At 37.4% G+C, this 13,547-nt stretch overlaps 1 protein-coding gene across 3 annotated transcripts; it reads left to right on the forward strand.

Moving 5' to 3' along the window:
* The first annotated feature begins 550 nt into the window (after positions 1-550).
* On the forward strand, positions 551-10,679 carry LOC107662961 (pituitary homeobox 2). 3 transcript variants are annotated; one of them, XM_016453099.1, is made up of 5 exons: positions 551-573; positions 2,557-2,605; positions 4,632-4,699; positions 8,834-9,033; positions 9,893-10,679. In XM_016453099.1, the coding sequence occupies exons 3-5, from the start codon at positions 4,654-4,656 to the stop codon at positions 10,454-10,456; spliced, it is 810 nt and encodes a 269-aa protein (XP_016308585.1). In that variant the 5' UTR covers positions 551-573; positions 2,557-2,605; positions 4,632-4,653; the 3' UTR covers positions 10,457-10,679. The 3 variants fall into 3 exon arrangements, with proteins under 3 accessions (XP_016308585.1, XP_016308584.1, XP_016308583.1); XM_016453098.1 differs by lacking the exon at positions 551-573 and having other exon boundaries at positions 2,258-2,605; XM_016453097.1 differs by lacking the exons at positions 551-573; positions 2,557-2,605; positions 4,632-4,699 and adding an exon at positions 7,390-8,207.
* The last annotated feature ends 2,868 nt before the right edge of the window (positions 10,680-13,547 follow it).

The raw sequence follows: 13,547 nt of genomic DNA on the forward strand, positions 1-13,547 counted from the left end.
AACCAATCCTAAAACAAAAGTTGAAAACAGTTTTATGCACTGCATTACCTTTACTGATCAAATGTTTATCCATTTTAGAAGTTAATATAGAAATACTGAAGTTATAGGTTTCTGGTTGTCATTTAAGTAATTGTATGAAGCATGTACCAACTATTAGGCAATTAAAGCATGCTAACTACATTAAATATAGTTCACCTTTACATTCACCTTGATATCTATACATATGTCTATGCATTTCATCATATGTATTTATCACTGACGATGAGCATATACACAACACATCACTGCCTTATCATGGAGAGGTTTATATGGTTGTAAAGTCTTTGAACAGAGTTTTGTTCGGGACATTTCAGTCCACACATCAGAGCCCTGTACGATATTCTTTCAAGTGTCCTTCTACGACGCCAAAGATGACAACAGCGAATCGATAACGAGGCAGAAATGAAAAGAAGCCGCCGGTCTGCCCCCGAGGTATGACGATCTTCGAGCGACCCCTTTTTCTGAACTTTAGACATTCCTTTGCAGGCTTTTTCAGCGTGAGAAAGCAAAGGCTCCAGCTGCTGCCAGATGAAGGTAAGAACGATGCAAGGACGCGTCGCTCTCACAGAACCGCTGTTCGGATGAGACGGATGTGATTGACATGCACTCTAAAGAAAGAGCTTCTTCAGTGGTTCTTTAATGCACCCTAGCATTAGATAAGAATCTTATCAATTATTTTGGCTGCAAAGGCTATATAGTTCTTCGGCGATTGAAAAGTTCTTGATATAATTATTTATCTATATTTTTATGGATTAGTCAAATAAGTGTTTTTCTGAGGTCTTTAAAATCACAACATAGATGATTTTATAAAGAAGAGAATAAAAAAGGTATTTGTGGCACCATTTTGGTTATAATTGGAAACTAAAAATAGGCAGATTTATGTAAACGAGATTGATGATTGATAAATAATGTCCTTATTAATCCGTATTAAAAAATTATAGAAAAAAATATTGGAAAAAGAAACGTAGTAGGCCTATTTTGAAGCAACAATTTAAATACCCTTCGCACACGGAGGATAGCGATTGGATGCATATATTTGCGACAACAAAGAGGTGCTCGTTGAGTTAGTTTTTGTTCGATATTTGTATCAGGTAATTGTAGTAGATAATAACAACAGTCAGCGTACAGAATTACAGATAAACATGCTTGTCATTTTAGGCTCACAGGAAGGCCCGTGGAAAGCTGTGACAGAGAGAGAGGGGTATTCCAACACAGGCTTGGGAATTCCCCCATGGCCGAGCGCATTAATTACTTGCTTAATGGGTGTATGACCCACAATGTAAGAAACGGATTAGGCGCGTGAAACCTCCGTCCGGTCTGCTTTGCTCGCGTGAGATGCGGATGGAAATCAGTCCGATGCTCGCGGATCTTTCAAGATTATTTGCATCCAAGCCAGCTAGCTGTTTGCTTCATTCTTGACCGACAAAGATTAAGCACACACACTTTTCAGCACAAGTTAGCATTTTAAATTACAGCAATGTTGTCAGTTAAAATGTATTATTATAAAAATAAAATCAAATTAACAAATCAAATTAAAACTACTCAATTTGTTGTCATCCAATGAGTACCCTCACATCTTTAGGCCTTCTCAGTTTTGGATAAGACTGTCAAGACTACCTGTGTTATTGTAATATATCATGGAGTACATACAATAATTCACAATACACAAATAATAGGCCTGTAAACATTTTTATTATATGTATATACATAGGCCTATATATATATATATATATATATATATATATATATATATATTATAATGGAAAAGCAAGAAACAAATAAACCTTTAAACTAGTTTAACCCACAAGTTCATGTAACTAGTCTCATTTTCGGACTTCTTTATATCAGTCGGTATCTCTGCTACTTAACAAACGAAGAAATTAATGTGGACAGTTGTATGACAGTTGCGCGTTTAATGGCAGTTAAATAAATAAAATACCTTGATTTGATTAGTATTCAGCCGTGAGGGTTTTCGCGTTCATCGGGTTACATTTGCTGGTTGAATGAACGTATTACGTGTTTTAATGGCTAATTTGTTGTCTAATTTAGCCTACCGTTTCGCATCACAAAGTTTACCTCTTACACATAGCCTACTCAGCGTGTTGGTTGTGCATACAACCCACTGTGGCACGCATGCACACGCACGCGCTTATACACACAAACTCTCACATTCACGCCCACGCGCTGACAGTCAAAGCTAGTGAGAGCGGGAAACGCACCACTCTGCGTCTTTCTGTGGTAAAAGTTGCAGTCGTGGAGGCTCTGCAGAAAATATGAGTTACTAAAGCAACTTATGAGTTTGTAGCTTATGACACTCTGGGTTGTAGATAATATATGTCTGTTTTTTTGCGTTCTTTGAAAGAACCCAGAGATATCCCTAATCGATCTCATTGATGAAGAAGAGGTTACGCTCCTTTTGGACCTGGTAGCAACAGTTTATGTACCCGGACAACATCAAGGGCAAAGATAAACTTGTTCAGAGGTGTGGAATTTATCTTTTTTTTTTTTTTTTTTAAGAAAATCAAGACTGGCACGGCTGCAAAGCGCCGCTTTTCAACAACCACTGGTAAGTGGCACATGACACCCTATCTTGAATGTGAGATAATGCAAGTGAAGGAATTCGTTCCACCTCAGGGTTGCCAACCACGGGTGAACTTCAGCTTTAGTGTAGTTAGATGGAGAGACATGATAAGTGATGTTCTGGCAGGTCTCACCTTGACTTTGCAGTTGATAATAATACATCGTTAACACCGTGAGACAAACGGGACAAGGACAACTTTATAGTTATAGCGTGTAATTTACATTATCACATGTATTATTGGTTAGCACAAACAGAAATATATCATGCTAACGAAATCTGCTTTCAAAAATTGCTAACAACCTATTTTTTTTTTATTCTTAAATACCCGTAGCAACATTCCTAAAATGAATATTGTTGTATTAGTTGCGTTGAAATGAGTAACTAAATTAACCATTTAAATTAAAAGATACATTTTAAATAATTATTTATGATCTAAGATCACATTTATGCAAATACCAGTTAACAAGTTAATTTTAAAGATAAGACTTTCGTCTTTTATTGAAATATTTCTGTAATCAAAAATCAAATCATACAGTGGTTTCATAGTATTAATTTATACACCAATAAATCAAGTTTAATTACGCTTAGCTGAAAAAAAGATTCATACACACAAGCAACGCTAAATTAAATCACTTTATTAATAAATCTTTATAGGCGCGCAAGACTCTGAGACTATCGTCCCACAATGTTAAGTGGAAACAATATTACCAATTTAAAAAAAGAAAATAAACGATTTTCCCCAATTAATTGTCGGGGAAAAAATGGCAAAGAATACCTTTTTATTATTATTATCAGTAGTAATATTAAGCTCTGCTGTTATTATTGTGTAGACTAAATTTTAAATACACTAAAATAAAAAATAAATACATTACAGAAATATACACACGTTTTCTGCGTACATATTTTCATCTGTTGATAAACTTGCATCGACGTACCCCAAGTTAAAATCTTATGCACTTAGGTCATGCCCTTTTCCCTTTTGAAAATTACCTGGTCAGAGTACATTTTTTTTTACATGACATTTGTATTAAATTCGCGTAAAACAAACTACAAATCTACAAATAAATAAATAAACAAATAATAAATAAATACAATTAATTTAATAAAGTTAACGAAATAAGTCTAAATAAAACGGAACGGGTGCCATGAAGACGCTCAGAATAACGAAAGACACAACTTTAGTTGGCCATTTCACAGCCTACTCTGTGTGGTACATCATTTAGACAACTATTTAGAATAATTGTGTAACTTTATACTAGCATCTCAAAATAATATTTAGATTAATGACTTTCGCCCTCACACGAATTGCATATTACGCGGCACACATATACAAAGAAACGCACTCAAATTTAATTTCCAAGCCTTGGACTAAAGGCACAGATGCGAGGCAGGTGATGTAAGGCGAGGGCTGAAGCAAAGCGTTGCATTCGGCGAGAGAAAAAATGGAGAGGGAAAACGGTTAACAGCAGGATTGCATGCAAATTTCCGATTGAAATTATCATAAGCAAACAGCTGAAGCCTGAGCTAATAAAGGCCCATCTGTGTTACTTCATATCGGGTTAGTATAGAGCTGCGATAATGAATTTTGTAATATCCAACCGACAGACATCTCAATCAGACACTAATCCCCTGATTTTACCGCGGAATCACTCAACTTCCAGCGCTCAAACTGCTCTCTTTCTCTCAGTGACACACACACACGGTGCATGGTTTCTCCTCTTTGTGCGTTGTTTTCATGTGCGCTTGGAGACACGAGTCTTAATTAGGAGGGACTCGTGCAAGCGCTACGGGATTTCAAAACAAATGATGAGGAATGTGCACATCCCATCACAGACAGGAACTCTCCAATATATGAATGGATTTGAAATATATTATCACTGAGTGGCCCAGTCGGTCATGTGTGAAAACGACCAACTAAACATTCTCAAACAGAAGTTGGCCTACACATTTGACTATTCCTGACATAACATGAACTATAAGATATAAAATAAACACTTCTCTTTTTTCACAGGTGCTCAACGTTAATCTAACAAATGGACTCCCACTGCCGCAAACTTGCATCAACGTGTGCTCAATTAGGTAAGAAGATCTTGGTGAATGACAAGCCCCCTCTTTGTTAAATCTCCAGAGAAGATCTGGATTCATTAATATCCTTGGTTTGTTTAATCAAACATCTCAACATTGTCTGACCTATATAAAATAGCAATCGCAGCTAGAAAAACTGGTTTATGTAAAAGTAAGGCGTGTGTAAACTACCTTTGGTGTTTGACATATGACTGGTTATAAGGAAAGCGGAACAATTAGACGTTTATAGTCAAAGATGGACATCTGGTGGTAGGACAGGATCATGGATGAGTGGGAACGTCTTTACGGTACAGTTTAGCAGCGTATTTAGATGACTTTAGAGTTTTAACGCCAAAGTCTGTGTGATTTTAAAGGTTTGTGATGTCTAAAATATCTTGAAAACAAAATACTGATCCGATTCTTCAAAATGCCTATGATAAAATGTAGCCTATTTGTGGTTAGGTGATCACGTGCGTCCTCAATGAAAAAAACGTGGCTATTAAGATAATAAAAATTAGATATTGCCTAATTACAATTCAGCATGATAGACTGTAGCAGACAGATTAAGCGCAAATATATCACCATTTTCTATTTATGTATTTAGTGCACAAGAACAATTTAAACAGAAACGTAAAAAGACTAAATTAAAACTATAAGGAAAACTGTACAGGCTACTGGAAGGATGGTACTTAATGCGTGGCCGGTCTCCGGGTCATCTGGCATCTTTATTAAGCTAATTAAAGCAAACTAAGAGCAAATCACAACACTTATTTAGCCGCATTAGTCTGTTTGTCATTACATCCCATGTCCCATTGTCATTTGGACTAGAACCGATACAGATATAGCGGATAAGAGATAAAAGGAAAAAGTGAGCATAAAATGCAAACAGCAATGTAAGAGGGAAAAGACATTGGAGCGACTTGATTACCGACAATCTCGTCTCCTCTGCAGTAATATATGCAGCACTTATTAGATAGACTCAGGGGAAAAGTAAATGTGTAATGAAAGCCTCCTCGTGAGGAGGAATATGCTAATGGAAGAATCTAATGTCCTCTTAATCCTATGGAAAAGGCTTTGTCGTCTCCCTTATATTGACTGAATTGGTAATTAATGGCTCTGAGGTGCGCCATGGCCAATAATCCACAGCAGGCTGTGAGAGTGCTCTGAAGCATTTTGAGGGTCCAGAATAAACACAGAGCAATAATCTAGTCCACATCTATCAGTGCGTTTAACAAGAATCGAGCTCTGCAACTTTTGCCTATGGAATGTTGATGCGCACAATTCATATTTATGTGTAAAACGTTCATATTTTAATTTAGTCTGTCTGGGGTCCAGAATAATCATGACATTAATGTTGTTTGTATACTCTCTCTCTCTCTCTCTCTCTCTCTATATATATATATATATATATATATATTCATATTCATATAAGTTAAATATTCAAAATAAATCAAATAAAACTGAATGGCAAGTGTGAGAAAACAGACCGAAACATGATCTTTAATAGTGTGCAGTGTCTGAGCGCAAATGCATTGAACGCGAGGTCACATTCTCATACAAAAAGACCTGTACATACACGATTGGTCGGTTCCAGGATCATATATTGTGCCATAAATTAATATCCAGTAACAAGAGCGTGAGCTGAATCAAAGTCAGGGAAGGAGATGGTCGGGTCATTTTCATAAGCACCTGACTGCCTTTTCTCTTTTCTCAGTTTTTTCCCCTACTTAGTATGTTTGACATTTCAGATGATTTTTCAGGACAAGCAGGGAAGCAAACAATGTAGAGTTCAGTAGCTCATTTAGTTACACAAATTTCCTCACTTTCTATTGAGTTTTTTTTTATATTAATTATGAAAGCTGCATGCAGCTGCTTGCAACAATGAAACTGTGTTGGGCGCTTCTTCTCCATATATATATATTACACATTTACTGTGCTACTCAATCCAACTAGGAAAAATATGTTTTCTCCCACGTGATATTATTTTATAACTAAGAAATGCAGTTCGGGAAAATTATAAATAAATTACAGTTAATTAGGGCTAATAAATAAATGTTTTTTTTTTTCTTTTCAATAAAATAATGCGGTTATTATAGTATAAGTAAATTATTGCAATGTTTTGAAGGAATTAGAGACAACAATGCTTGAAGTCATTAAAGATGCCCATTTAATATTCTTAAGCAAATGAGCGTCTGATAGGCCTACTCAGATCAAATGTAGCATACTCAGAAAAGCAAAGTGTGGGTGCTCTCTCTCGCGAAATAATCACGGGCCCAAGGCGCACAAATGTAGCCTACCTCGCCAAAGTGTTTTCAGTCCCTAAATTAAATTGCAAAACTAATGTAAGCAGGAATAAACTCAAGAAGAATTTTTTTCTGATTGTTTTCTACTGTAGGCCTACAGTTATTATTTATAATATAATGCCATTATCTACCAGTCTAGGACTGAGCTTATTTGTTACCAATGAATTAGTAACGCGGCCTGTGATACCCTGTAAACTCACTGTCGCGAAGAATCATCCAATTAACGTGACAAAAGTGGAACGTTCATTCAGAAATGAGCATCTTTCGAGAGCGCCATTATACGTTTTTGTATTTAGTTCTGCCAATTGCTGAGATTATTTTACTTTGACAGAAATCTGTGTTGGAGTTAATAAAAAAAATAAATAAATAAAAGCTTTTCGATAATACCTGCTGAGAAAAAGTTGAACCATCGCCAGGTGTGCTATGAGAAATTTGTTTAACACATTTTGCTTTCTTGGAAGCCACTGGTGAATGCCCAGCCTCTCTTTATTTACATGCTTTTTAGAGGAAAAAAGGGTGCACTTTCTAATTTCTTAGGGTCGTTTTATAGTCGGTTGGCCATAAAATCTGTCATGTATAGGCTCTAATGTTCCGTCAGATTGTGGGCGGAGTCTGTGTGACGTCAGGACGCATAGAGCAGCTCGGTTGGACGGATAGAAAGACAGCTGAAATGAAGAGCGAGCGCTGTGATGTGCAGGAGAGTGTGTGTGTATGCAAGTGGATATAATATCACATATCTGTCCCTGTCACTCTGGCTCTCCTTGTAGCGCTCGGCTGAAACCGAGATATCTTTTACCCATTTGAAACGAAAAAAAAAAACTCTCTTTTAACTCTCTTCAAAACTGGGTTTATTTTATTACGATAAAAGCCGTTTGAGGAGTATCGCTTTGAGTGGTTTAAGTGAGAAAGGAGCACTGACAACGCTTGCCGATACTTCACTACTGGACACATTCATTTATTTTATTTATTTATTCATTTTTATATTTGTGACCTTCGCTGAGGAAGTTACATCTGCTTGCGAACCCTCCGCAAATCGCTTGTGTTATCCATGACCTCTATGAAGGATCCGTTGAGTTTGGACCACCATCACCACGTTACCGGGAGTAAACACACGCCGCTTACGATGGCCTCTAGTCTGCAACCGCTCCAGCGGTCTGTGGACTCGAAACACAAGCTGGAGGTACACACGGTTTCAGACACCTCCAGTCCAGAGTCCGTAGGTAAGCCCTGATCCTCTGAAGAGATATTTAACTGGAGTGTTTTCGGGTTTGGTGTCAGTTACCATTAGGTATACTGCCTCTGAAAAGAAACCGTTTAAAACATCTCCCTCAATTTGAAAACAGAGTAGGTTATAACTGTATACAGTGTGAGGCATGCAAATATATCAAGACATGGAACTGGCAGTTAGTTGATTCATAGGACTATTGAAGTCATGCCCTTTGACAGGGCTTTATTTACTTAAATTGTGTGTGAAAATGTGGGCTTCTCACAAATGTTTACACTGTGGCAATGCGTTTTGTATGGAATAATGCAAACATTCCCTAACCCTAATGTTCCTTTTTTTTCGTATGATGAAAAAGACATGTTGCGTTCATTGTGGTTAAAATATTTTCTAAACCTTGATTTTAGAACATTTGTACTTGGATTTTTAGTTCAGAAACATCAACATCATAAGTTGTTACCAGGGACCCTACTTGTTACTATGATGTCAAATATTTGCAATTCAATAAAACGGAATTAGATTTATCTCCCTTCTCTAATGTGTCTAAACTGAGCCTCAAGCTTAAAAATTGTTCCTCTTGGATTAAATATTTATTTTAAAATACTGTATTACTTTGCATTGCAGAGAAAGAGAAGGGACAGAGTAAAAACGAAGATTCGACTGATGACCCATCGAAAAAGAAGAGACAGAGGCGGCAACGAACGCATTTTACTAGCCAACAGCTCCAGGAACTGGAGGCCACTTTTCAGCGGAATCGCTATCCGGACATGTCCACTAGAGAGGAAATCGCTGTTTGGACTAATTTAACAGAGGCCAGAGTCAGAGTAAGTTTGATAAATGAAATGGCATTGAAATAATATGTGTTTGGAAACAAATCCACAATTCAAGGATCAAATTCAATATTTTAAATTAGCCCACTAAATAAAAAAGTAGCCTAATAAAATTGTGTACACGCGTACAATAGGCCTACTTAAAATAAAAGAATAATTCTTAAAAAATAATTCTTACTATTAATTATATAATAGCCTATAATTATAATTAACATATTGGTACTGTTTTAGGGTTATTGTATTTATTTCAACTATTTTGTTCATACATATACTTTAGCTAACTATAGGCGCTACATGCTATACTAGCTAAAATTGCATTATGTTAATTAAGGTTACATGCTAAATATTACTTTATTTAATAATTTAAATAGAAATATGTCACTGTTTGGATAGAGGCTAATTATGGGTGAGACAAATTGTTTGCAATCACCATACATGACGCCCTAACGATGACAGACCTTAATGGAGTCACACAGTCTCGTTTAAAGAGGTGTAAAGCTTGTATTTTGTGATTGTCATTCTCGTGTTGTATATACTTAAGGTTAGTGTGTCTCCGCCTGCTTAGTGAGATACACATTCGAAGCGTCGGGCGGCCCATTGACCGCTATAAGACTGGATGTGTATTGGGATTCCCGGGATCAGACAAGATTCCGGGTGACTGATAAAAAGCGACTTATAGGGAACCTAACTGAGTTTGACACCACCACCGCCCATATCATTTATCTACCAAAAACAAACCGAGCAGTAGCTCGTTCTGAAAACTTATAATCGCCGCTTTCATTGTTCTCTTTGTTTCAGAAAATAATTATGTAGTCTAATTATGAAACTAAATTATTTTCTACATTTGTTGCAGGTGTGGTTCAAGAATCGACGGGCAAAATGGAGAAAAAGGGAGAGGAACCAACAATCAGAGCTGTGTAAAAACGGTTTCGGCCCTCAATTCAACGGACTTATGCAGCCCTACGATGACATGTATCCCAGCTACACGTACAACAACTGGGCTGCAAAGGGGCTCACGTCGGCCTCTCTGTCAACCAAAAGCTTCCCCTTTTTCAATTCCATGAACGTCAATCCGCTGTCGTCTCAGACCATGTTCTCCCCACCTAACTCCATCTCTTCAATGAGCATGTCCTCCAGTATGGTTCCGTCTGCGGTCACCGGCGTACACGGATCAAGTTTAAACAGCCTCAATAACTTGAATAACCTCAGCAACCCCTCTCTAAATTCGGGGGTTCCCACGCCGACGTGCCCTTACGCCCCACCGACACCTCCGTATGTTTACCGGGACACTTGTAACTCCAGTCTTGCCAGTCTGAGACTGAAAGCCAAGCAGCACTCGAGTTTTGGATACGCCAGCGTGCAGAATCCGGTCTCCAATCTTAGCGCCTGCCAGTACGCAGTGGATAGACCGGTGTAAGAGACGATTGTAGAATTTACAATCCCGAATCCCAGGAACAAGAGACTACACTTTTTGTTTCAAGGGCACTAGAAGAATAAACCACTGAAACGCGTCCAATCCTGTGATGGAATGTCCAGCGGGAACGGAAGGCAAACGCGCCATTTCTAATAAGATTAGTTCTCTACACTAGCAAGTGCACACAATCCAGTCAAGAGTTTAGGACACCAGAATATTTAAAAAAGCTCATTTATTTTGACTTCAACTTTTGGACAGTAATTGACTGAACGGTTGTACATAGGCTGTAGCCTACATATATCTTATCTCCAATTTGTAGAGGCGAAAGCTCTAACTCTTAAGCATTTTCGAGAATTCTGTTTAACACAGCATGTGGAAAACGTACAGGAATCATGTCTTGCTTGCTATCAAGGGAATGTACATAGGCCTATTAAACGCACCAGTCGTGTGTGATATTATAAATTTATTATTAAATGTCTGTGTGAATATAGATCTAGAATAGCAACCCTGGCTAATAATACAAAACTGTTTCTGCGAAATGAACTTGGTTTTTGCTCTGTGTATAATATTTGGTACGGAATTTTTGTTTCGCTTTTCAACATCCCAAAAATAATCAATTGTGTTTTATTTAATGGAAGTAAATATATTGTTCTAAAACATTTCAAAACGTTTTCTTCTCAATTTTTGCATTCTCGTGTGTGTAGCACACATTTGTTTTCTTTGTGACACTTCTAAGGTTTATAGAGAGAAGGAAGGAAAACGTTTCTCATACACATCAGCGTGACATGAGAAGTCCGGTGAAGAGGGCGAGATGTCCCGAGCAGATTAGGAGTCGAATATACAAGACTGACTGGAGGCTGGGCCTCCAGTGATCACCGATGCTTGAAATAACATTGCAATAAGATCGGGTCAGGCTGGACCACACATCACCGAGCCATCTCCCAGCTGAACTCCTTCAAAAAAATAAATAAAATGATGTGATACATGATGGTCCAGTATTAAGCTCATCGGATCGTGATTAAGTTGAAAATAAGGCTCATATCTCATATGATTCATTACTTATAATAATATATAAAGTGCCATCCCACTGCGCAAACAAAAGTCATATTTATCAGAGTAGAAATGCGCATATAATTGGAAGTAATCGCGACAGTGTTACAGCCTTACACACAATAAAAAAGTTAAATACAATCTAGAATTCAGTGGTATTTTAAATGTTGAGTTTACAGTAGACAGCTATTTAGGGAAACCATTTAACATTTTGCAGTATTTCATTTTGATAACATTCATTAGTCATTAATTTTGATGACTAACAGCTGCACCGAATAACACCACAACTAATTTTAAATGCCTTCACAAATTTCGTTAAATCACATTAGCATTACAGGCCTAGAATGGCATTATATCGGCTAATAGCCACTATGCTTTCTCTTGGAAACTCGTATTAGTCAAGTACAAAGCTACTATCTCTCTTGCGTGAGAATAACAAAGTTATTTAAGAGTAGGACGCCTCATTCAATAGGTTCTGAAATGCACCTCTCTGTTGTCTATTAAATCATGTTAATGCAGTTGGGGAAAATGAGCACAGGCCAGCTGCAACTGACCCAGAATGACTCTGTAGATCCACTATATGTGCAGGACCCACTGACTGAGCTGGAGGTTTTTTAAAGTGTGAGCAAACATCAGATGGGGTGAGCTTGAATTGTTGGAGAGAATGTATGTGAGGATTATGGGTGTGGATTTGGGTATGGTATGGAAAACTTCAAGTGTCACTGCCTTTAGTTAAAGGGATAGTTCACCCAAAAAATAAAATTTTGTCATTTGCTTACCCTAATGTCATTCCAATCCTGTATGATTTTCTTTCTTCTGTGGTTCACACAAAAATACATTTTAAAGAATGTTTCAGTTTTTGTCTGTACGATGAAGGAGGTCCAAAACAGATTGGATCCCACTGACTTTCATTGTATGGAGAGAGAGAGAGAAAGAAAGAGAGAGAGAGAGAGAGAGAGAGAGGGAATTTCAAAATACCTTCTTTTGTTTTGTTTGGAACAACATGAGGGGGATTTTATTTTTATTTTTGGGTGAACTACTCCTTTAAGATCAGACCATTCTTTGAAAAAAGTCATGATTATATGCTTTCTATAGAGCAACTATGTGTCTGTACCTGCATCTGAAGATGTGCCTCTTCTCTCGTATGTTCTTTGTGTGCATATCTCTGTTCTTTTTGTGTTTGGAAAACGTGTTGGCATATTACTAACATGCATGTCTATACCCTTTCATCTGATGTGCTTGTGTTTCGTTGGTCAAAGTGTGTGTCTACCTTTAGGATGTGCCAGAGCTTGTGTGTATCCGTGTATATATCCTATCCTTTGACATGCTTGAGTGTTCTTTTTTGTGTATTCGGGTGTGTGTGTCTGACACGGCCCTGCCTTTGATGAGCTGAGTGTGACGCTGGGACGGCTTCTCTGGCCGCAGGCGTGTGCTAGTGTGGGAGCGTGTGAATGATCAGACATGGAGTAAACTTCCATGACTCAGACACTTCCTGCTTTCTCAACTTATATGAAAAAGAAACATCTTCAATGTTTTGACTCTAAAATCGATTAGGAATTCCACACAGTGAGTACCATTAAATCACAGATGCACGGATGTGTGTGGAATTAACAAAGAGTGTCAGTGAAGAGGCCCAACCGCAACCTTTCTCTATTGTTTTGCAGTGGGAAGCGAGTAACGGAGGACTGATGATGTAATGCAATGCTTAAATAAAGCCTATAAGCTGTCCAGACTGCGAGAAGCTTTACATTTTGGATGCAGAGAGATACAGAATATTTTCCCAAAATAACAGCAGTGATTGTGTTTCAGTAATATTGTGAGGATGTAATGCATGTTGATATGCAAGTACTTGCAAATATGCAGTAGCCTATGTTAATATTAACAATATAATTTATCTGAAAATAAATATATTTCTGTCATAAGCATTAGACAATAAAACAAACCGTAATTCTGTCAAGAAATAGCCACTGATAAAACAGCATGCAATAGATGACGAAGTTGGTGGTGAATAAAAACATGCAAAAAGCAAAATTAATATATAAAA

Source organism: Sinocyclocheilus anshuiensis, unplaced genomic scaffold (genome assembly GCF_001515605.1).
Source record: "Sinocyclocheilus anshuiensis isolate Anshui unplaced genomic scaffold, SAMN03320099.WGS_v1.1 scaffold1783, whole genome shotgun sequence".
In the NCBI taxonomy this organism is placed as follows: Eukaryota; Metazoa; Chordata; class Actinopteri; order Cypriniformes; family Cyprinidae; genus Sinocyclocheilus; species Sinocyclocheilus anshuiensis.